At 32.8% G+C, this 23,987-nt stretch overlaps 2 protein-coding genes across 3 annotated transcripts; both read left to right on the forward strand.

Annotated features, from left to right (window-relative positions):
- The first annotated feature begins 14,815 nt into the window (after positions 1 to 14,815).
- LOC142629060 (uncharacterized) lies at positions 14,816 to 15,193 on the forward strand. The gene has a single exon (XM_075803054.1). It carries the CDS (start codon positions 14,816 to 14,818, stop codon positions 15,191 to 15,193), a length of 378 nt encoding a protein of 125 aa, XP_075659169.1.
- Positions 15,194 to 17,566: 2,373 nt separating this feature from the next.
- LOC142629948 (uncharacterized) lies at positions 17,567 to 23,061 on the forward strand. 2 transcript variants are annotated; one of them, XM_075803996.1, is made up of 7 exons: positions 17,567 to 17,672; positions 17,760 to 17,986; positions 18,123 to 18,205; positions 21,043 to 21,129; positions 21,391 to 21,539; positions 21,898 to 22,029; positions 22,622 to 23,061. In XM_075803996.1, exons 2-7 carry the CDS (start codon positions 17,806 to 17,808, stop codon positions 22,809 to 22,811), a joined length of 822 nt encoding a protein of 273 aa, XP_075660111.1. In that variant the 5' UTR covers positions 17,567 to 17,672; positions 17,760 to 17,805; the 3' UTR covers positions 22,812 to 23,061. The 2 variants fall into 2 exon arrangements, with proteins under 2 accessions (XP_075660111.1, XP_075660112.1); XM_075803997.1 differs by having other exon boundaries at positions 17,571 to 17,655.
- The last annotated feature ends 926 nt before the right edge of the window (positions 23,062 to 23,987 follow it).

The raw sequence follows: 23,987 nt of genomic DNA on the forward strand, positions 1-23,987 counted from the left end.
TTTTTTAAATACTAATTTTAGAATTGGGTTTGGTTGTGTTCAGAGTTCAGACTTTGGTGTAGCGGGAACTGAGTAGTACACACGTGGCACCTACCGCCTTGGACCAACACTTCAACAATTTTTTTTTTTTTAATTTAAAAAAAAAATTATGGGGGCTGATTTGGTGCGTCGCGGGGACAGATTGAATGATGAGGTGGCGGTGGGCATCAACGTGGCTGGAAATACTTTTTTTAATTTTGAGGTTGTGGAGCGGTCGCTATGGTCTAATAGTGGGAACCTAAGAACCAGACATTTGTTGGTATTTTGGTCAATTAAAGACAACTGGGTGGATATTTGGAATCGTAATACTCATTCTTGGAGTTTTCTTTAACTAAAATGTACGATTCTGCTTTGGTAGTTAGTTCCATCCGGGCATGTGGTTCGAATTCAAGCGTTTGGCAAGATCAAGCAACAATGAATGAAGTTTGCTTATCTACCAAAAAGAGCTTGGAGGGTTTGGAATGGGTTGTCCATCCAAGAACCAAACTTGACTAGACCGTCAAACTCGAGGCTAGACTTGTCCACGGGTCGGGTTTGTGCCCAACCTGAAACCGATCCAATGACGTTGGGTCTACCATTTTTGGACCCGATATCGACTGGTAAAAGGAGTCGGTTCTCGGTCAAGGTTGAAAGTTGCAAAACTATACCGGAATCTTCTCAAATCCACCAGATCTGCATCAAATCGGGCCGGATATGCTGAGATCTGGCCGAATCTCAATGAGATCTGGCCATTTCTCGACAAGATCTGACCATTTCTCGACTGATTAGACTATAACCACCGGCGAAACGCTCCCATTGATCGAAAACGATGACTATTTCCGATGCAATACGGTCGGGTCGATTTTTTCGGGTTTCCATGTTCAGACCCGTTAGCTGACCCGTCGGTCTCAAGTTCTGGGGGCAATGACCTGCTGTCGACCCATCACCGATGTCGAGTCAGCCGAATCTCAGATCGGATCAGCTTGGTTGGCCAGGTGGGTCGGTTGGCGGGTTGGTTTGGACACCCCTACTCGAGGCGAACTAACTCGACATCGAACTGATTTGATCAATTGATTGATAGACCGTGGGTCTCCAACTCTGAAACCCAATATTGGATTAGATGTCGATTCTAGTCTTCTACAACCTGACTCTAACCAATCCTACTGAAACCACCTAAGCTGCTTCAACGTCGACGTTTTCGTATGTCTATGATACTGATTTTCAAATTTGGCAAGATTTCCATCAAATCAAGGGAGATTGTGGCCAAATATAGAGAGATAACGCTCAGATTCGGTGAGTTTGCACAAGACTTGGAAAACTCACCACTACTCACAGTCCCAACCAATCTAACCATCAAAAAAATCAACCATTTGTGATCAATGACCTAAATTCCTTGTAATTGGCGATGGGTCTCATGATCTCAAACCTAAAATTCTTGGGCCAAGTGGCGAGTTAACAAATTAACACCAAACTTGACCCCGATTAACGCGTGAACAACTCTATTATAAAGACACCGAGGGGGATTTTTGTAAAAAAAATATATATATATATATATATATATATATATATATATATAAGTAATTACTAATTACTAGTTACCATTTGAAACTTTTGGTTAAAAAAATCAAATCTAACCCCTTTCAAAATTGAAATTTAAAATTTAAAATAGTCATATAGCCCAAACTCTTAGTTGGTGGTCCCTTCCAAGAAATCCCTTTTCCTCACAAAACAAAAATAAATTCTATAATAAAAAAAATTTGTTTGGTATGACACTTTGGTTATTTACATTTTTTGGGACCAAAATTATAATTTATGATAGGGACTTGGGTGTCATTTTACTCTAGTCACCGTTTGCTATTTTATTTTATTTTTTGGTGTCATTAACAAGATGACTATACAATTCAACATCATTATGGATTAGAATTTTCTATGTTACAATAAATTCTCAATTACAGAAAATAAATTAATACTTTAATGAACATTTATTGGAGTTACTCATTCTTAACTTGGTCATAGATCCTTGGTAGTCAATGGCCTGAATTCCTTGCAGTTGGCGATGAGTTTCATGATCTCAAACCTAACATTCTGTGGCCAAGTGGTGAGTTAACAACTTAACACCAAACTTAACCCGTCCGACCCATGAATAACCCTATTAGAAAGACACCAAGGGGGATTTTTGTTATAAAAAAAAAAGTATATATTAGTAATTACTAATTACTATTTGAAACTTTTGGTTAAAAAAAAATCAAATCTAACCCCTTCCAAAATTGAAATATAGCCCAAACTTTTAGTTGGTGGTCCCTTCCAATAAATCCCTTTTCCTCACCAAAACAAAAAATCTTTAAAAAAAAAAAATGTGTTTGGTATGATACTTTGATTATTTACATCTTTGGGACCCAAAATTAAAATTTATGATAGACTTGGGTGTTGTTTTACTCTTGTCACCGTTTGGTGTTTTATTTTTTATTTTATTTTTTTGGTGCCATTAGCAAGATGACTTTACAATTCAACATCATTATGGATTAGATATTTTCTATGTTACAATAAATTCTCAATTACAAAAAATAAATTATCACTTTAATGAACATTTATTGGAGTTACTCATTATTAACTCAATTATAGATCCTTGAGACCCATGAGTCTTTTATGAAGGGAAGTTTTGGGTGTTAAATTACCCATCCAACCTGTCTACATGTGTGTTTATATATATTATCACGTGATTGTGTGCTATTGAATAAAGGGTATACAACTTTTTCTCCTATCTTCAACCTATCATATTCTCACATAAACCTCCATTTTTTCTCCACATAGTCTGTCACATCACACTTGTGATAAAGTCGTTCTAAAAATAGGTGTAGTCCTAGATTTTCTCTTTTTTATGTTTATTTTTATTTTTGTCAAACTCTAAATTTGCTAAGCAAACCCCCCATCAAGGTTAATTTACAAATTGAGAGAATGTTAATTAGTCTCTGTTTTGTACATCCCAAAATATACCTAAGAAAAGCTTGGTACAAAAAAGGAGGCCAACCGGCAACCATGATACAGATAAACTATTTTTCCGACTGTCAAAAATATCTGCACAACCAAGAACTTCACAGTAGATGTGCTTAGGCCACATATTCTCAAATGTAACAAATGTAGCAGAGTAACGTCAATACATCTTTTATTTGGCTAAGTAATTATGAAAAAAGAGAATAGCAAATGAAACCCTTAAAAGTAGTAATCACTTCTTTTATTGTGGTACGAAATTTGTCTCCATAGACTTTCTCAAATATAAGCGCCAAGCTCACCCCTAAAGCAATTCTCTTACAAATAGCTTAGAATTTAGATAGTTACAAAACAAATATAAAACTCCCTTCTTAAGGATGTGGAACAAAGCCCAAACCCTTTAAGTGTGCGTTTGTTTCCACTTTTTAAGCCCCTTTAGGCGCGTTTTGTAAAAAGTTTACACTGTTTACGTGTTTGGCAACTTGAAAAAGTTGGCTTTAATGAAAAAGCGCGTTTCTCTACACTGAACTAAACGCGCAAAAAATTTATGGGGAGCTTCGGACCATTTTGGAAAAGCGCAGTGGGCGTTATGAAGATAGCCGTTGGACCACAGATGATTTTACCAAATTGACCTTACTTTACCCTTTCTTTGCTTTACCCAAAACAGAACAAATACTCTTGATTTTATCTTGCCTCTCATCTCTTTGCTCTGCGACCCATATGCAAACACATACACACATCGGTAAACAAAGCAAATTGAGACCCATATGCAAACACACACACCCAAATGCAAAATAGGCAGATCGTCGAAGGATGACGGATGAACGGAGCTGGGCTTCGAAGATGGGTGAGGAAGATGATGAATAGGGTCGGCGGTGGTGCGTGGGTCGGCGACGATGCGTGAGCTTCGGTGCGATGGTGCGTGAGCTTCGGCAGCGGCGGTGAGGACGATGATGAATCGGTAAGGATGATGGTTGAATCGGTGAGAGTTTGAGGAGGATGAGAGCTTGATGATGAATCGGTGGAGAGTCTGTCTTCTTCTTCTTCTTCTTCTTCTTCTTCTTCGTCTTCTTCTTCTTCTTCCATCTGGACTGCTGGAATGTTCTCAGAGAAAAAGAAAACAAAAGAGGGGGGTAGAGATAGGATACCGTGTGTGGAGGAGAAAAAGAAGGAAAAAAGAAAAAAGAAAAAGAAAAGTAGAGAAACAGAGCTGGAGAGCTGGAGAAAGAGAGACAAGAGAGTTCTGGAATGTGTAGAGAAAAAGAAAAAGGAGAGGTGGAGATAATGGGATAAATGTGTGGTGGAGAAAATTCAAGAGAAGAAAAAGAAAAAGAAAAAAAGGAAACGTGTGGATGATAGAAAGAAAGAAAGAAAGAAAGAAAGGAAAAATACAATTTAGAAATGTTACCGTAATATTTTCACAATATTTTCACAATAAATTTTAAGTGGTAAGTTATTATTAGATAATATTGGTGAGAAAAAAATAATTTTTATAGAAAGGGAAAAAAATAATTTTAATAGTTCATTCAAATTTTAATCGGTATTAATTTTTATCACAATATTTTCACAATAAATCTTAAGTGGTAAGTTATTATTAGCTAATATTGGTGAGAAAAAAATAATTTTTATAGAATGGGAAAAAAATAATTTTAATAGTTCATTCAAATTTTAATCGGTATTAATTTTTATCACAATATTTTCACAATAAATCTTAAGTGGTAAGTTATTATTAGCTAATATTGGTGAGAAAAAAAATAATTTTTATAGAAATTTTTTTTAATAGTATGTTCAAATTAAAATCAATATCAATTTTTATCACAATATTTTCACAATACTTTCACAATAAATCTTAAGTGGTAGGTTATTATTAGCTAATATTGATGAGAAAAAAAAAATTTAGAAAGAGAAAAATTGATTTAAGTATATGAAGTAGTTGATTTAAGTATGAAATAAACTCCCTTATATATACATTGTCCTTTTTGGTAATTTATCTCTTAAACTGCAACTTTTATAAATGCTAGCCAAACACTCAGCTTTTTTAAAAAGCACTTTTTAACAGCTTTTACCAAACACTCAGCTTTTTGAAAAATCACTTTTTCATTATGCACTTTTTAAAAACTCAACTTTTTCATTATGCACTTTTTCAAAAAGCCCAACCAAACTCACCCTAAATGATTTTTTCTTGTTTTTTGCTAAGTAATCAATACATTATTGATTATACATGTTGTACGTGGCAAATTATTAGGTAGCCTTGGAATAGTGCTCCAACACTACCCAATAATTTCCCGTTGTATACATTGCTTACTCTTTCTCATCAAGCATAACCAACCATTTGATGATTGGCAAGATTGACCAGATTTGAACATGATTTTGCTACTTTTTTTATTAATCAAATCTAAGTTGGCACTAAACTATAATGGCTACTTTTATATATATATATATACAAGATAGAAAGCCTAATTTAAATGTATATGTGTGTGAAGCTCTCTCCTGGAGACTTGAACCATGGCCTTTGCCCCCCACACCCTACAAGCACTTATATTTATAGAATGACCATTACACCAAGGGTATGTGGTGGTATGGCTACTTATATTAAAATTGTTGTTTTCACATTAGCACTATTCATGAAAATGATTTTACTAATAAGCTTACCGCATAATATTTTTGAATGCCATTAAAGTCATTGTCATACAAGTTGTCAATCTCCACATATTTTAACAATGAAAAACTATTAACAGTACATTCAATTATTCATTTTGACAATTTAATAATTCGTAAGGTTTAAAAAAAATCTATTGCTTTCGAATTTTGCCAAAAAGCTAGAAAATATCAACCAATTACATACCCAAAAAGAAAATTTATTAATCTGTCATCATTTGAAAGCTAATATCCCAACATAGAAACAAAACTCAAAATTGTAGTGCGTACTTATAAGTTTTTAAGTTATTAATCTTATTCGTTATAGCTGACTTGGAATTTCAACCCCTCATTTAAGATTACTTTGCTCACCAAGGTTCTATAATATATTATGGGTCATGCTAATGAGTGACCTTAGGACAATGGTTAACAATTCATTTTATGAAAGTTTTGATGCAACTTTTATAGGAAATGAAAAAAACTGTCAAAATATGAAATGTTTTTTTTTTTTTTTCTCATAAAAACTTTCTTTAAATAGATTATTAATCATTACTCTAAAAGCATTGATTAGCATTTCTCATATATTATTGAATGACAAAGTCCTTCTTCAACCGCTAGACAATGCTTTCAATTTCGTGAAGAGACAAACATTGGATTTGGATGTTAATGGGAATTCAAAAGGGCACTCAGCCAAAAAAAAAGAAAAAAAAGAAGAAGGAATTTCACTAGTGTTGCTTCACCCTTACCAACCACAGTCAACCAAATGAGTTGACACACCACAAAACCCTTTGGTCAACACTGTACAGCTGCTCTCTATCATTGACTTGGTTTTGCTAATTGCACGTAATAATTTAAATTATACTCAACCACAATATGATATTCTCTCTAATTTCCAAGGAGACCGTGAAAGAGTAAACAGCTTAACATTTCAGCCATGACTTCCAATATACTCCTAGTCCTACCAAATTTTCGATGTTTTTATTCTTTGTTTTTCCTCCTTAGATTATGACTTGGCACTATTTACTAGTAGACTGTAGACCCCAAAAATTAAATTGAATAATTATAAAAACACTCAGAATAACATAAAATTTATACTTTTTTCGTCTTACATAATAATAGGTTTTATTAATTAAATTTATTGTATGATCCACAATTCATATAAGGAAGAAGAAATAGACATTTATGATACCCGAAATTCGGAGTATTCAATAATTTTTTCCCAAAATTAAACATAATTTGAGACAGAAACTCATGCAACTTAAAGTCTTTTGTCAAATTCATAGCAACTCAATAATGTTAATGTGCATCTTTACCTCCTTTTTGGGTAAACCAGAATGGACGACACGTCCTAACCTTTTTTAAAAAAAATTTGGTACACATTGTGAACCAGCAGAAGCCAAGCACTAACAAAGAAACATGGAAATCTTTAGACTGCGTAAAACGTGGGACAAATTTTTTAAGTCTTCGGCTTGTGGGTGTGTAAATTGGAATTTTGGACTTCACGGGCAGATAGTGCTGCAGCTGAATATTGACTTTGATGTGTATAAAATATGAAGACGCTGGTTAACATAATTTTTTTCTTCTTTGTTATTGGAAGATTGCGTAATTCTCCTTTTCATAATTTTTCCTTTCTTCGTGTGGTTGTAGAAAAGTTGGGAAAATGCGTTAGCAATACCGTTTATTTATTTTATTTGTTTTAATGGCTAAAATACAAAACTCAATTTATATGTTTCATCAAAATTATTTAAGTTCTTTAACTTTGTTTTTGTTCATTTATATTATTTAACTTTCAAGTTTATTTAATTAAGGCTTTTTTAACAATTTTTGTTATATGTTGTAATTAATTTTTTAAATTTTAAATTTTTTCTTTAAGTTTTTTAAATTACAAAAATTCAATTAATGACTAAAAAATATTTTTAAATTTTTTTTCAAAAATTTTAACAAAAGTTAACGGAAATGTTTTAATTGAATAAATATAAAACTTGAAAGACTGAAAAAAAAAAAAAAGTTAAAAGACTGAATTCTAAAAAAACTTAGAGATTAAGTTTTGCATTTTAGCCAAAATTCTAAATTTTTTTTTTTCTTTTGCTAAGTTCTAATCTTCTTTAAAGTTATTCATGAAAGCATCAAGGGCACCATTGGGAATATAAGATAATAGAGATACATGGATCATAGTCATAGCTCATAATTTTTTTCTTGAACAATTTTGGTATATGATAACGGTCTGATACGGGCAGTGTGGACGAATATTCCCTTCTTCTTTTTTTTTCTCATTAATCACGTGCCAAGAACAGGTGAGAGCGAATCCGGCTCTGTGCAGTGTCTTTGTCAAGCATCTTGTTTTGTTGAGCATGTGACAAACTTGCAATCAATAATGTTCTGAACTTCTGATAGCATAACCAACATGTACGTTTGTTTGTTTTTTTTTTTGGGTTAACAAATGATTTGGTTTTTATATATATATTTTGACAGAATCTCAAGCCGATATTACTAGTGATTGGCAAAGTTGCTAGGGCATATAAACCAAAATTCTTCAGGTAAAATCTTAGGAAGGAGCTCCGCATGATGAACCTCCAGAAAATAACTTTGCAACAAGCTTCTAATGCAATTAATACAAAGGATCCACGTATTGCTCCGGGACCCATTATACAGAAGTGGCAAGAGATCTGCTAGGTGTAAGATTCCTTCTGCACGAACATCATTTTTAGAATTGAAGAAAAAAATCTAGGCAGTTGAACAAGAATTGGCAATTATTGCTTCCACACACACACACACACACACACACACACACACACACACACACATATATATATATATATATATTTGTTATGATCATTTGGTTTATACATTTTAATAACAACTACTTTGGTTTTCTTATTTTCAACTTACCGTTTATTTGAAAATACCATATTGATCCATGCATGATAAAGTCATTGTCCATTTGATCCCTATATATATTTGGTTCTTTATTCTATAAAACAAGAAACATGAAGCAAGAGAGAAGAAAGATACTACAATGAGTGAATGACACATTTGTCAACTTGTAATTAGATTACATCACTTACATATGGGATTACCACTGATTCTGAGTAAAAAACAATTTAATCATCACTTGACACATGCGCAAGTTGTGATAAATTCTGTGGCAAATTGTGTGTCCATATAATTTTATTTATTTATTTGTGCTTCGTGTTATAAAAATCTAAAGAGCAAAATATTTGATGGGAAAAGGGAGGCAAGACTAGGTAGGAATTCAGGACTTGTGAATTCACCTCAACATGTTGTAATATTTTTACCTCCATTGCTAATTTGCTATCACTATACTCTTTTCTCACTATCTTCATTTACTTCTTCTAGCTGATTTTTTTCTTAATGAGTTATGTCTGATTTTTTTTTTCAAATCTCAATTATAAGATTTGGGGTATATCTAATTGTATAGTTTTTGTTTGGTTTTTTGTGTGTCATATTTGGGATTTTTAATAAATTTGATATTTGGGGTAAGATTTTTTTTCTTCAAAAGTGTTTTCTTGGTTTTTTAGGCACTTCCTTACTTCTTTTTCATTCCTTTATATACTAAAATCAAGCGCAAAACACCAAGATCCACATGCATGCACAAACACTAAAATTTTATCTCTAATTTTTCACTCTAATTGCCATTACAAATTCCCAGGTTCACTGGATCCATCAAGGTTGCCCATGAGCATTGGATTGTTTCTAAAATAGATAAGAAAGCCGGTTTGCTAAAATTTTAGATAAACTTCACCGAAACTTATTGAAATGTTATGTGAAATTGAAGCTTTGGTTTGTTATATTACTGATATTACTTTTTTTTCTTTAAAGATGTGTGAAAAAAGTGTTTTTTTATTAGATTTATCTTTGTTAACATAATGTGAATTTGTTTAGATCCTTTAAACATTTATGTCATACCTTTTAGGGCAGGGCCCTTTGGACACTCTGAGGACGTCTAGTCAATATTCTTTGGTCTCTTTTATTTTTTGTCTATAGATTCTCAGATCTATTTCATGTTGTTGTGTTTTAAGATAGCCTCTTGGATTGGTAATCTTGCTTTAATTTTGTTATCATTTAAGGATTTGATTAATTATAGATTTGAGCTTTAAGTAATGTTTTTTATTATTATTTAAATTTTGAGTTGGATATGGGTTTGTTTGAGTAATCGTTTTACTTGCCTTCTTCTTCTTTTTTTATTTAAAAAAAAAAAGACGTTTCATACTTTTTATAGTTGTTAATGTTTGGTTTCAATTCAATTCCTACTGAAGGGCAAGACCCATGAGTCAAGCTATAAATTGCTGCCACGATTTAAATTTATTCTCTAATTCTAAATTGTTTCTTTCTTATTATTAGCTTTACTTATTCAATCTCTAATTTTGATTATAATCTGTATCCTTATCAGTTATTCACTCAAATCTATTATATAAGTTTGCTAACGTTATTAATCGTATTTGGTTAATTAGATTAGCTACCTTGAAGAAATTCTAAAATTAGAGAATTTGGTATCTTAGAAAACATAAATAGTTTTTTTTTTTTGAGGTTATAAATAGTTGTTTGTTGTGTTAGTTTCATCTGGCAAAACTCGGTCCATTTATGTTGACCTCATTTAGTCATTTCAAGTTATCCTTATATATTTGAAATCTAATTATATTGATAGGAGTAGTTTTTTTTTTTTTGATAATGACTGATAGGAGTAGTTGATTGAATTGAGTGGGTGTTAGTTGCATGAGTAGAGTGTTAATGCGTGAGTTACTTGGTGTATTAATGCTGAGTGTGTGGTGTTGCGTGTGTGAAAATTGTGGTGCTGATTATGTTAGTGATTTGTTGAGCATGTTATTTAGGAAGTTGGTTAGGGTGCCAGCTGTGTGCTGAGCTAATAGTAGTTCGCTAATGGCCGGCCCTTCCACTAGGCTGATTAGGCAACCTCTAAGGCCCCAAAGTAGAAGGGATGCTCCAAAATTTTAGAAAAGAAGGGATAGTAGAAAAAAAAATAATAATTTGGTTTAAGATGAATAAAAAAAATCCGGCACATCCTTTTGACCAAAAAACAAAATTTCTGTTATACCCAATTAAACATTGGTAGCACAAAAAATTTTTTGGTCTAAATAAAATCAATTGTCCCAAAAATAATATCATTATCCTTTAGACAAACCAAAATTTAACAAAATAAACCACAAATTTAGTCTAAAAAATTAACCACAAAACAATCAATAATCAAAACAAATAAAAAACCTCAAACCCCTAAAAATTTTACCTTTCTTTTTCTCATTCTTACTCTGCTTTTTTCTCTATACTCTTACTCTCCACCTCTCTCATTCTTTCTCTCCACTCCCATTGTCAGGGTCAGCCCTAGACCAAGCTTCCTCCGATCTCATCTTTTTTTTTTTTTTTTTTTGCTGTTGCTTTTGGGTTTTGATTCTGCAAAACTAAAAAATGGCTGAATGGGTTTTGACTTTTGAGGTACTTGGATTTCTGATTTTTTGCCTTTCTTTAAACTCTTCTTTAGATTTGTTAAAGACTTAAGTTTTTCTGGGCAGTGGGCTGGACGTTTCACCACGTTTGGGCCTTCAGGCCTTTCTTTTTTTTTTTGGTTATAAATGCTATAGGATCTGTTTTATGTTTTTTGTGGGTGCCATCTTGGTAAGCATCTTCTTGGCTGGGCTGGGGCGTTGGGCTTGTACAGTGTTGTAAATTTTTTTTTTTTTTGAATCTTCTGTTTATATATATATATATATATATATATATATATATATATATATATATATATATATATATATATTAGTTATTGGTAATATAATGAATGAATCTTTATTTATGCAGGTTGAAATTGCTAAAAACTTGTTATTATTCGGTAAAACTACAGTAATACTTTTTATATAAATCAGGTTTTATTTCTCATTTACTCTACATTTGAAAGTTATTTTTTATTTTAGTCTTTATAAATATATTTTTTGATTAGAAATGTTTACTAGAAAATATGCATCTAGATATGAAAAACTTAAAAAAAGAAAAAAAATTAATTGAGTCTCAAAAATGAGATGTTAGAAGAACTTGAATACAAAAATTTAATTAGTCAATTTGCATCTCAAAAGGCAAGAAAAATAGATTTTAAATGAAATATATTATAATATAAAAATATTAAATAAATATTAATTTAATTAATACATAAGTATAAAAAGAACCCCATTTTAGTTCTCACCTTAGGCCCCAAAATGTCTAGGGTCGACCCTGGCTAATGATTGTAATTGCTAATTGTATTCAGGGCAGCTCAACAAATTTGGAAGCCTAAGGTGATATATTTATATGAGACATTTTTGTTATCACTTAAATAATATTTAATTAGTATTTAATATCATAATTTTTTATAGCAAAAATCTATTCCTTTTATTTTGTAATATGCTTTTTTTGGGAAAAATGCTAAAACTATAACAAATTTTACTAAAAAAAACTTCAAACGATGGAAATGAATGCGATTAGTGACACTTTAAGAAGATAATAAACAAATATTTGAATAAATGATGTTAGTGATTTTATAAATTTTACAATATGAAGCTTACAAAGATGTATCACTAATCACAATAAATAATTCAAAAATGCATTTAATAGGTTATTGACGTCCACATTTCATATTAATTGTCACATCAATTTGTAAAGTTTTCAAGTAAAATTAATAATATTTCTAGCATTTTTCTATTTGAATTATTACTTGCAATTAGTGACACATATATTTGTAAGAGAAAATGCTAGAGATACAAATTCTTTTACAAAAACTTTTACAAATTGATGATGTGATGAATGATTATAGATTAATAAAAAAGTGATGTTATCGGTAGGCCTAGATGAGAATCAATAAGAAGTTGGCCACAACAATAGTTTGTATTATCTCTAGTATTACTCAATTCTTTGGAATTTCTTAAAAGTAAAGGAAAATTACAAAACTATTTTTTTTTTTCCTATATCTCCAATTTTTTTTTAAAACATATCAATTTTTGCCCCAAAATTTGGGGCCTTTCTTTAGTAAGGGGCCCTAGGCGGTGGCCTAAGTAGCCTAGGCCTAGGGCTGGCCCTGATTGTACTCAATTGTATATAGTGTAGAGCTGTGAGAATTGGGAAGTTAAGCAAAAATAACACAAGCATATTGTTGTTTCCTTTCCTCTCTAATCTCTAAATCTCTCTCTAATCTTTTTGTTTTCCATTTTCTTTCCTTGGAGGTTGGTTCCTTCGAAAAACCCTTGAATACAATCATCATCTCTAAGTTGTTCCCTGTCACATAGCATGATTAGGACTCTTTAACTACCATTCACATCTATACTTTTTTGCATGTTTAAATTGATGGGGTTTCGGCAAGAAGAGCAATTTTGTTTGCTTAAGAAATTGGGAGATTATCAATTCCCTTTGTAAGGGTAAGGGCGATATGTCAGTGGCGGCTCTAGAAATTTTATTTAGGGTAGTCACTAAGAAATTTAAATTACCACAATATTTTTCTTTTTACCATTTTTTAAGGAAAAATGGAATTAGAAATTATTTTTATTGAATAGGTTGAATAAGTTACAAATTTTATCTTTTTGTTTTATAATAGGTTTTTTGTTGAATAATTTTTTCACTTGTTTTTTTATTTTTATATATAAGATAGAATTTCTAATCTAGCATAATCTAAGGCTTGGTTTGGATAGCGCTGAACGCGTCTGCGTTCAGCACTTTCCATCTTCTTCTTCTTCTTTTTTTTTTTCATTTCTACTGCAAGGGACAGCGCGTACTGTGCGCACACTATTCACCTACTTTTCAGCAATTTTTTTATTATAAATGGGTCCTGCAATATTATTCACACATTTAAAAATTATTTTACTACAGTGTTTTCAATTTTCAGTTTTCAACTGTATCCAAACGGACCCTAAGTATATATATGTGTGTGAAGTTCTCTCCTAGAGACTTGAACCCTAACTTTTACCCTCCACACCCCACAAACATTTATACTTATAAAATGACCATCGCACTAAATGTGCGCGGCGGTTCACTTCTTGTTATTTGGTCTTGTATTGTTTTTGTTTGGTTTATGTTTGTTGTTATTTGGGCTAATATTTATTTTTGTTATTTATACTTAGAAAAAAGGATTAAGAATTATGTTTGGGGGCATAATTAGTAATGCTACATCCACAATATTTTTACAATAAATCTTATGCAAAAAACTGTTATTAGTGGGTTTAAAAAATAATATTAGTATTTGTCCCAAATTAAAATCAATAACAGCTTATCACATTAGATTTGTTGTGAAAATATTGTGAATGTAGTAGCACTACTCCTATTTTTGTTGAACCCAAATTTTTGTAATTCTCAAGTCAAGGTGTTCAAAATTTTTATTAGGGTAATCACAATAGATTAGTTTAGCATATAATATTTTTTTGGCAAGTGTATATATACATTTTTTTACAAGTTAGTATGGTCTTGTGACCACCCTGGCTTGCATGTAGAGCCACCACTGTGACATGTTATGTTTAACGTTTCGTTACTTAGTAAAAGATATGTTGTCCCTAGTTTACTCTTTTCAAAGTTTTTTCTTCTTCCATACTTATAGGCAAAGGCAATGTTGTAGCACATGTTTTAGCTATGAAAGTTGTTGTATATATAGATATATATACAAGAATAGGTTGTAATAATGATATAAGGTTGGAGATTATTCATTTGTAAAATGAATAAAATGGAATTTTGAGATCTAGAATTTTCTTTGTGAAAAATCAAGTTTCAGGATGTTTGATCAATTAAGACTTTAGATCGATTGATCGAAGGAGTGAGAAAGGCTTCTCAATCGATCGAATTGATCAAGAAAATTGATTTGAAGCTTCTGCCTGACTCGATTGATGCTTGATTCCTATTCAATCGATCGAAAACAATCTTCGATTGATGCTCAATTCCTCTCGATCAATCGAGCCTCATAAAAACTGTTTCTGTAGAATTTTTCGCAGAATTTGTGGTAACCGTTCTGAACGTTGGGAAATGTTTTAAATCTTGTAAACGGTTTTATGAGACATTGTAACTTTCCATATGTACCTTTTGAAGGGTTATAATCCTATGGGGTATAAATAGAGGATAATATTCACTTGAAGAATAAACTCTCTCTCCAAAATAGTAAGTTTAAAGAAACACAAGAAATCATGTGGGTCAGGTCATGGCAGCCTTAGCTGAAAAAATTCCCAAACCATCATCCATTGAAATCCTAGAGGTCTTGGCAGCAAGAAGGGCAGTCCAGTTCATCCTTGAGCTAGGTTTTGCGCACTCTATCTTTGAAGGAGATGCTGAAATCATCATCAAGGCACTTGCTGAAGGAGACTGTTCTGTTTCTAGTATAGGTCACATTACAAAAGACACTGAGTCTATGATAGGTTTGTTACAAACCAAATCTTTCTCTCATGTTAGGAGGCAGGGTAACACAGTGGCCCATGCCTTAGCTCAGAGAGCGAGGCTTTCTTTTCTTGTTTTAATCTGGATGGAGGATGTTCCACCAGATATTTATCTTTTTGTCTCTGCTGATTTTCCAACTTCTTAATAAAATGCCGATGAATGTGGATTCTCAAAAAAAAAAAGAAAAAAGAAATCATGTGGGTATTCTCCAAAATTACTATTTATAGAACCGAATAAACTTGGTTGTATTCTAGGGACAAGTTTGTAGAAACCCTTTAGCAACTTGCGTATGGGGACAAATATTGTCTAAGGATAACATTTAATTGTGCCTCCAAGTCAATCACTAATTTCTATTTACTTGATGTGTTCATTTTTTTCTTTCATTATTACTCCTTGATTTGATGAAATCCCCAACAAAAGCAAGGTTTACCTTTATTAGTTTAGAAGGAATCAGTTCCTCTAGATATTGTTAATTTTATCCTGAGTTTTTTTACCAACCACTTGAATAAATATCATGATGATATGTTTCTTAAAAAATAAAAGAGGGAGAGGGGGGGGGGGGGAGTGGTTAATGTGCTTCTGTTTATTTTTACTCTATTTGTATAGTTTTGTTAAGTGGTCAATTTTTATACATATATTATGTCATTGGCTTTGTAGATCATGCTGATTAAGGACGGCAGGATTGATAAGGATGGCCTATGAAAGCATGAAGAAGATGAGGCCTAAAGATTTGAAAATAAATGTGAATAGTTGAAGCATAGCAATTAAGAGGAGATGGCTAATGCCACACTTGAAGAGCTAGCAGCTGTGTACCCATGCATATGCTCAGTTCACCTATGAATTGAATGCATCCATTTCTCTATGAGTAAGATGGATCAATAAGCTTTTCTTTACAATGATAAAAAGCTGAGTTTGAGCTGATCTCACATGGTAACTTAGGATGAAGGAGATTATGGACAAGAATTGAAGGAGATCATATGCAAGCATGATATTAGTTTTGTGGGAGTAGTCATCTTGTGCTTGTGAGGCTTTTCATGTTAGTAAGGAGTGTATATATATCAATAAAGAAGATAATTAAAAATTTGTCTTGATAGAATTGAATGGTGAAAAAGAATGCACATGGCCAACCTAAAATTTTTTGGGCTGAGGTTTAGTTGTTGTTGATACAATATATTATTTCGTATAAATAAATATATAGAAAATGATCCAAAATTAATCTATGTATAATAATTAGCTTTTTAACTTAAAAGATTAGTTTATATTAAACATGTCATTTGAATATTGAAGGGTAAATTTAGAAAGTTAATGTAAAAAAATTACTAATATAATTTTTAAATCTAAATTCAACTTAAAGGGGATATTACTTAAAATTTTAATACTAATTCTATATCTCTTTCTCTATGTTTGAAACTCACTACCACCATTAAAAAAAAAAAAACTTAAAAAAAAAAATCCTAAACACCATCACCACCTCAAACCTACTACCCACCACCACCAAAACCAATCACATTCTATGTTTGAAAAGAAAAACCTAGAACACCATTACCACGTGTCTAAAACTCAACACCATCGAAGGGGAGAAAAAAAATCAACCGACCCATGACCCACCAACTAGCAGCCAAAATTAACCATGACCCACGTCATAAACCCATCAAAATCATGGCCAAAATCAACCTACGGCCCAAACAACTCAAATTGGTGATAAGTGAGAAAGTAAGAAGGCAAAGCTGCTAGATGACATGCATAGGTGTGATGGGCAATGGCAACGAGATGTTGAAGGTTGGTTTGAAAGAATTAGAGAGGTGAGAAAGAAGAGGAATATAAAATAAAAATAAAAAGGCAAAAATACAAAACTGAGAGTCTGAAAGTTAGAGGACTAAAATGAAAAATGCTGAAAGTTAGAGGATATGTTTTGCATTTTTGCCTAAAAAAAATTATGTTTAGCATTTGGGTTCATACCATTCGAATAGTAGCGCAGTATGGTTACATATGCTAAAAAAAAAATTTGATTTTAAAATATCTCATGTAGCTTGTTTTTTGGGATTTGGTATGCTAAATGTTAAAAATTTAGCATTTTGGTGTTTTTTTCAAATAATTATTATTTTTGTAATTCTTATGCATTTTTGCCTTATTATTTTTATTTCATGGTTAAGGGTGTCACCGTGTTAGTTTAATTTGATCTAGGAATTAGTTTGCTATATTTTTTTTTCAAGTTTATGGTTTAATTTGTTACCTTTTTTAAAGTGAAATTTTAAGATAAAAAAAAAAGCTTAAATGAAAAATAAACTCCTAAATTTCATCATTTTTTATTTCAATATTCTAAATTTAAGTTTTGGGGAGTGGAGTTTGTTTTTTGTGTTCTTCAGATGAGGACCGACACCGTTTGGGTATTAGTTTTTTTTTTTTTTTTTTAAATATTAACGGCAGCACTAGACGGAACTTTAACAGAGGACTGAATTGAAAATATTTTGAAATTTAAAGGACTAAAATGAAAAATGATGAAAACAGTAGTAAAGAGTGAGAGAGATCTGAAAGAAAAGGATCGTTATATTCTAGGGCTTTAGATAATCTTTCATGTTTCAATTGTTTCTCTGCAAATAGTTTGTGGTGAGACCTCCAATTACGTTAGTAATTTCGACCTTAATCGAGTTCCATTTCCTGTCTGTGTGTGTGTGTGTGTGTTTTTTAACATTAATTTGTGTCTTGTTCAGTTTTGTGTGTTAGTGTTGAAGAGAAAAAAAAAAGAAAAAAAAAAGAATGGAAGGAACAGAGCAGTGGAAGAATCAATTGGAGCAGTGGAAGAATCAATTGGAGCCGTGGAAGAATCAAGCGACGCAATGGTTGAACCAAGGGATTGAATATAGTCATCAGATTCCACCAACCCAGCTCTACGCTGCTCTCGCTGTTTTGTTATTCACAACCCTCTTCTTCCTACTCAGTATTGCTCTCTCTCTCTCTCTCTCTCACGTTCTTTGAAACCCACAGTTTTCAGTTTTTCGATGTTCAATATATGCAGTAAAAATCTTGCATGTGTAATCAAAGGTTACTGATGTTTGAATTGCTTTTTATGGCAGTTCGGTTGTTCAAGCGTGCGAAATCGGATACAATTGTGCTCACTGGGCTTAGTGGGAGTGGGAAAACTGTTCTATTCTATCAAGTAAGCACTGCCATTGTTTGATTTGTGTTCTCGAAATGTGTTACTTTGTGAAGAATTTGATTATTCATTGCGTTCATAATAAACATTGATACTAAATTGGCTGAGGCAACAAAGGGTTGGCATGAAGGACTTTTAGGTCCAGTGCAACAAATGTTTTCTGCATCCTTTTGTCTTTTTTTGCTCTCATGACTTAATTTTTGGGGTACACGGCACCAATCTATTTGGGCAAACTGGAAGGCTAGGAAATTTTTGTCAAAGTATGTGTACAGTGTAGTGTTAATGTAAGCCCAATTACTCAACTAATGTATTCTCTTTATTTTTATTTTTATTTTTAATTTGATTGAATCGGGAAATTTAGCTATTTGTATTATAAATTTGGATGTCCCACTCTTGATCCAAGATTAAGCAGTCTCAACTTGAGCTTCATTAAGTGCAGTTTCTACTCATTATAATGTCTATCAAATATTTTTTGCTTTTTAATTTGGAATGATGTCTCCTTACGTTTCTGCAACAAACCTTACATATCTCGAGCATGCCTTTTAGACTATTATATTGGCCAATCATGTAGTATTATGTCTTGATGTGATTCATTATGTTATATTGCATTTTTTGTTAGAGGAAGGTTTACATTTTCACCTAGGGGCACAAGGAACTATATAGAATCTGACACTCCATGTGAACACCAATAGTTAAATAATGTAGACTAAGTGTCTTGGATAGTGATTCATCAGAAAGAATAGAGAAAGCTTTCTTAATCTATAATATTTCAAATCCCATGGATTAGGAATATGTTGTGACATGGAAGAAATAATTGTCATGATGTAAGCTGTAAATTTTCATTTTCATTTTTTTCTACACACGAAAAGGTTTTGAATTTAATACTTCACCCTTTATACCATTGTAACGGGAGAAGGAAGTGCTGTTTGAGCTACAGCTCATTGGCTTGAAAAGTATTTCATAGTGCCCAACTATTATTTTTAGGATCTTTGTTCTGTTAGTTATATGCTCTGAATTTGATTGGGGCATCTAATGAACTAAATTTTACTTTGATGGCCCCAGGTGAGATCCCCTTTAAAAGTTACTTTTGGCATTAAACTTGGTAGGCAAACAATATCCAACCTGTTGGGCTGATAAAACTTTATAAATGTAATCTTTGCATCTATGAACCCATACTGCAATTAGAAATATGGCTTAGTTGAGTAATAGTTGTTCAATTATGTTAGGAGTTGTATTTCTGTTATGCTTGTTGAGGCGCCATATTGTTGGAAATTCACGGCCAAGAGGCTTCAAGCTTTATTTGAGGACTCAGGTTCTGTTGCAAAGCTGTTTGTACCATAAATTTTTTTTACTTTCCCTGCCATTGTATTGGTAAATAACAGCAGCTAAATAAATATGTGGCCTTGCAAAATGCCACATGTTGAGGTTATCCTTTCGTTAACTTTAAAGTTCACCTGTTAAGGCAGCATGGAGTAGTTGTAAGTTATTACTGAAAAGAGAATATGGACGCACCAAATTGGGTGAATGAGTAATGGAGACACTTTGTCAGGACAATGAGAATCAGATACTATGGTTGGGGCTACGGAGTTTGGTGTCATGGTGAAGAATAAGTTTTATTTAATTTTTTGGTTTTCTTTTATTCAATGATATTGGGGAAGAATTAGTGGGGAGTGTCTTGTCGAGTTTTGTTATTATTCTTAGCTAAATAATTAGCAAGGAATAGGATATTTTTGTGACAGCTGACTGAGCAGTCTTTTGAATATTGGTTGTTTAGTAACTTGTACAGTCCAAGCTTCATACTTTATAGCATAATTTATTTTCTTTAATTCAAATATTAGTGTTATTCTATAGATAGGCAATACTTGTGGTTAGTCAAAACCCTTATCATCTCATTTATCATCATGCCATGGCATTAGAGGTAAAATAACTTGGATGGCCTTTAGAGAGAAGTATTTTCAGTGCGCTTATCTTCATTAAATGAGTCTTTTTTCCCCCTAAGCAGAACAAGATTACTTAGTTCATGGAGTTTTTAGAAGTTTGTTTCTAAAGAATGCAATAGTTTTCCTAACCTGCACTAGAAAAAAAGAAAGAAAATGGAAATGATTCTTATATTATAATCACTTGTGTTAGAGGGCTTTGTAATATATAATATTAAGGGAGCTTTGAATTTTAATTTCATTGTTGTTGTGTTCCTATGATGTTTACTGTTGCTCAAATATATTTTAAAATCTCATGTTCAATTGCTTTCCTGTGCATTGCACGTGTTAGTGAGTAGTTAAATTATATGGTGGAATGAAAGACTAGAGAACATTATTTTGAGCTGTTCAGCAACCTGGAAGTTCTGTTCCTTGGTCTTTGCATTATTTGGTTTATTTTATTTTATTAATGTCCAATTTGTTCTGAAGCTTTTGGAGTGTTGGAGAGTGGCAGTTAGGAACTTAGGAAATAAAGTGTAGTGTTGTTTATAAGGTGGTGATGTTATGCTTGACTTAGTGCCTTTGCAATAGCGCAGTGGTTGAGCATTCAAGGTGATTGAACCTTTTATCCACAAGATTAGATGGTGTTCCTTCAATTTTTATTATATGTTTTAATATCTCGGTCTCTTGGTCTTTTCAATTGTGATTCTTCTATGCTCTGTTTTTAATTTTAATTTTATAAGCTGACTTTCCTGATATTGGCATCATGTTTACTAGGGGCTTCCCTTTTTTCTCCTAAGAAGCTTTTATTTAGTAGAACCCATATACTTCTCATATCGCTACTAATTAATTTATTACATGACATAGTTTATGCCTTATAGATGTCAATCTTACCTTTTATGCATGGTTTTATGCTTGGTCCAGCTTCGGGATGGCTCTTCCCATCAGGGTACTGTTACATCAATGGAACCAAATGAGGGCCTGTTTGTGCTTCATTCTGAAACAACAAAGGTATCATATTTTAACCTTTTTTTTTTTGTAAAACCAATGCATGAGCAAACAAGCACAGCCAAATGTCTGTGTGCATACTGATTTTCTCAAATCACGCTTCTTCTGTATAATGAGAGGAAGCATGCCAACTCCTTCAACTGTCATGTGAACATGAGATTAATTCTAGTAGTTTCTCTCCTTGTCATTATATTGTTGTTTATTTATTGGTTATTGAATCTCAGAGTCAATTGAACTAAACCTTTCTGTCTTTCCATTTGACAGAAGGGAAAAATAAGGCCTGTTCATCTGGTTGATGTTCCTGGACATTCTCGTCTTCGACCCAAGCTAGATGAGTTCTTGCCTCAAGCAGCAGGAATTGTTTTCGTGGTGGATGCTCTGGAATTCTTACCAAACTGCCGTGCTGCTTCAGAGTAAATGATCATTATTTATTTTTTTGGCCGACGCCACAATATGTGGTTAAAAAATACTGTTCTTTTTCCATTATTTACTGATTTTCCACACCCTGCCACTGTGGCTTGGACCTCATGGGTCCCCAATGAGTCCGAGCTCCATCCTCATGTGTGAGTGACACATGGTTACCCTGGGAATCGGTGTACTTTTGGGGTGGGCATTGGATCTACTCTTATGGGCCTCATCCTCCCCTCCTCTCCTTAATTATCTTAGCCCAAAAGAAAAAAACAACACAGTTAGTGAGCACATGGAAATTAGAATTGACAAAGAGATATGTTGCACACAACGATACTAACATTTCTTACTTGATTGCAAAAGGTACCTGTATGACATCTTGACTAAGGCAAGTGTCGTGAAGAAGAAAATTCCAGTTCTCATTGTCTGCAACAAAACAGACAAAGTGACAGCACATACCAAGGAGTTTATCAGGAAACAGATGGAGAAGGAAGTGTATGGCTTCTAAGTTCTTTTATATTGAATTGTTCATAGTTGATTGCATTTATTGCACATTTTGCAAGCTGTGTATGGGATTAAACTGCTTGTTTTGCCACCATTTGCTCTATGTTATTTATAGTTGAAGAAGAGATATCTCTCCATTATGTAAGAAAATGTTGCATTAGTCATTTGGATTGTCATCCTTGAGTCACTGCGAAAGTGGTTGTTCAATGCAATATCTTTTATATGTCCTTCGTTCTCAGCTCACTGGATGGTGCTCTATATATTTGCACAATATTTATGATATGCATGCATAAAGTTATTCTCTTGATGTTTCATCCTCGATCAATTACATATTATTGGACATTTTTACAAGTGGTTGCTTTTGATCATGATTCCCTCTAAGTAAATTATAGAAGGAAGAGATCTTTGCCATTACACCAATTGTCTTTCAACAAAATTCTGCTTACAGTATGATCATTGTGATTGTCATTCATAATCCTTCAAGAGTTAGTTGTTGAATTTGGATTTATATTCCTTAGCTGAATGAAATTACAATGTGATGCTTATGATTCATATTTGTAACATATTTTCTATCTTTTGACAGTGACAAATTAAGGGCATCAAGAAGTTCAGTTTCAGAAGCTGACATTGCAAATGACTACACACTTGGGATACCTGGAGAAGCATTTTCTTTCTCTCACTGCGATAATAAAGTTACTGTTGCAGAAGCTTCTGGTTTGACTGGTGTGACAAATCAGGTGGAACAGTTTATCAGGGAACATGTAAAGGCCTAGCTGGATGTTCTCTAGATTTCTTGAATCTGTGATGTTTTTGCTTCTAGAGTTTGCTTGAGTATTCATGCTGTTTGGAAAAACGCTAGGAAGCTTTAGACTCCCAATTGAACTTAAAGGAGAGAAAAGAGAGGGAAAAAGTGGGTAGAGATCCATTCGGGTGTGGTCTGGTCTGGTCAGTGAATTTGACAATGAGACACAATTGAATATGGGATTTTATTTAATTTAAAAATCTAGGAGAGTATTGACTGTAGTTGGAGTAATCATGCCTCTGCCTCTCCAAGCTCACCAACTGGTTTTTGACCAACTGCATGACTTTTGATTTCATTTGCATTATCCAGTCTTTCATTGATCTTTGCCTTGTTTGTGGTTCATTCTATTTTAATGAATCATGGGCCACTCCATCAATTTTCTGATAATATAGATTATCACAGCTCCATCACAATAATCTAGGACCATACCATACCAAAGGCCGAACCCCTAATTTGGAATGTAATGTTGGCATGACATTGCGTTCCAATTTCCAAGCGCCAGTTTAATGATGTGTATTATTAAGTAATCGACCAATTCAACCCTATTTCTGGAATCCATACATCACACTGTTCTGTTGAGGAAACAGACGGTCGCAATTATATTCTATGGAAATAGTAAACAGTAGTAATAAGATGGAAATACTCAGGAAGACCCCCTAATCCCCTATTTTACTCGTTTGAGCATTGAGTCAAGTTTTATCTTAGTTGAAAATTGAAGTTATTCAATGCGCTTTAAACTTCCATCACTTAAATATGAAAGGAAGCACATTTGTGAATGGAGTATTTCTCTCGGGAGATGTTTATTACACACTGTGTTTTCATAAACTGAAATCGTAACAGGTGTGTAGCAGATTTTACCCTTTCTCTCATCTCAGCAAATTAAGGATATTGTCAATCTATTTGGTGTGTTTATCTTCAGTTAATCAAATTTTACTACAGAATTCTAAGAACAAATTCTTCTAACCTTACATGACCTTGTATAAATCTACTCAATTGTACGACATGTTCTTCAAATTTATTGCAAAATTCATCAATAACATTTCGGTTGATATTCAACAAGGGAAACCCGTTGGATCATTTTCTATATGCCTATCAAATCCAACATATGACAAGAGAAAAGGCAGTCCAAGTTACAATTTTGTAACTC

The sequence above is a fragment of the Castanea sativa genome, chromosome 3 (genome assembly GCF_040712315.1).
Source record: "Castanea sativa cultivar Marrone di Chiusa Pesio chromosome 3, ASM4071231v1".
NCBI classification, from domain to species: Eukaryota; Viridiplantae; Streptophyta; class Magnoliopsida; order Fagales; family Fagaceae; genus Castanea; species Castanea sativa.

Excerpts from the sequence above, each read along its gene's own strand:
- LOC142629060 (XM_075803054.1), top strand. The coding sequence starts at position 14,816 with ATGGCAGCCTTAGCTGAAAAAATTCCCAAACCATCATCCATTGAAATC.
- LOC142629948 (XM_075803996.1), top strand. The coding sequence starts at position 17,806 with ATGGAAGGAACAGAGCAGTGGAAGAATCAATTGGAGCAGTGGAAGAAT. Across the intron at positions 21,540-21,897 it reads AACTGCCGTGCTGCTTCAGA|GTACCTGTATGACATCTTGA; the intron begins GTAAATGATCAT and ends TGATTGCAAAAG. Across the intron at positions 22,030-22,621 it reads AAACAGATGGAGAAGGAAGT|TGACAAATTAAGGGCATCAA; the intron begins GTATGGCTTCTA and ends ATCTTTTGACAG.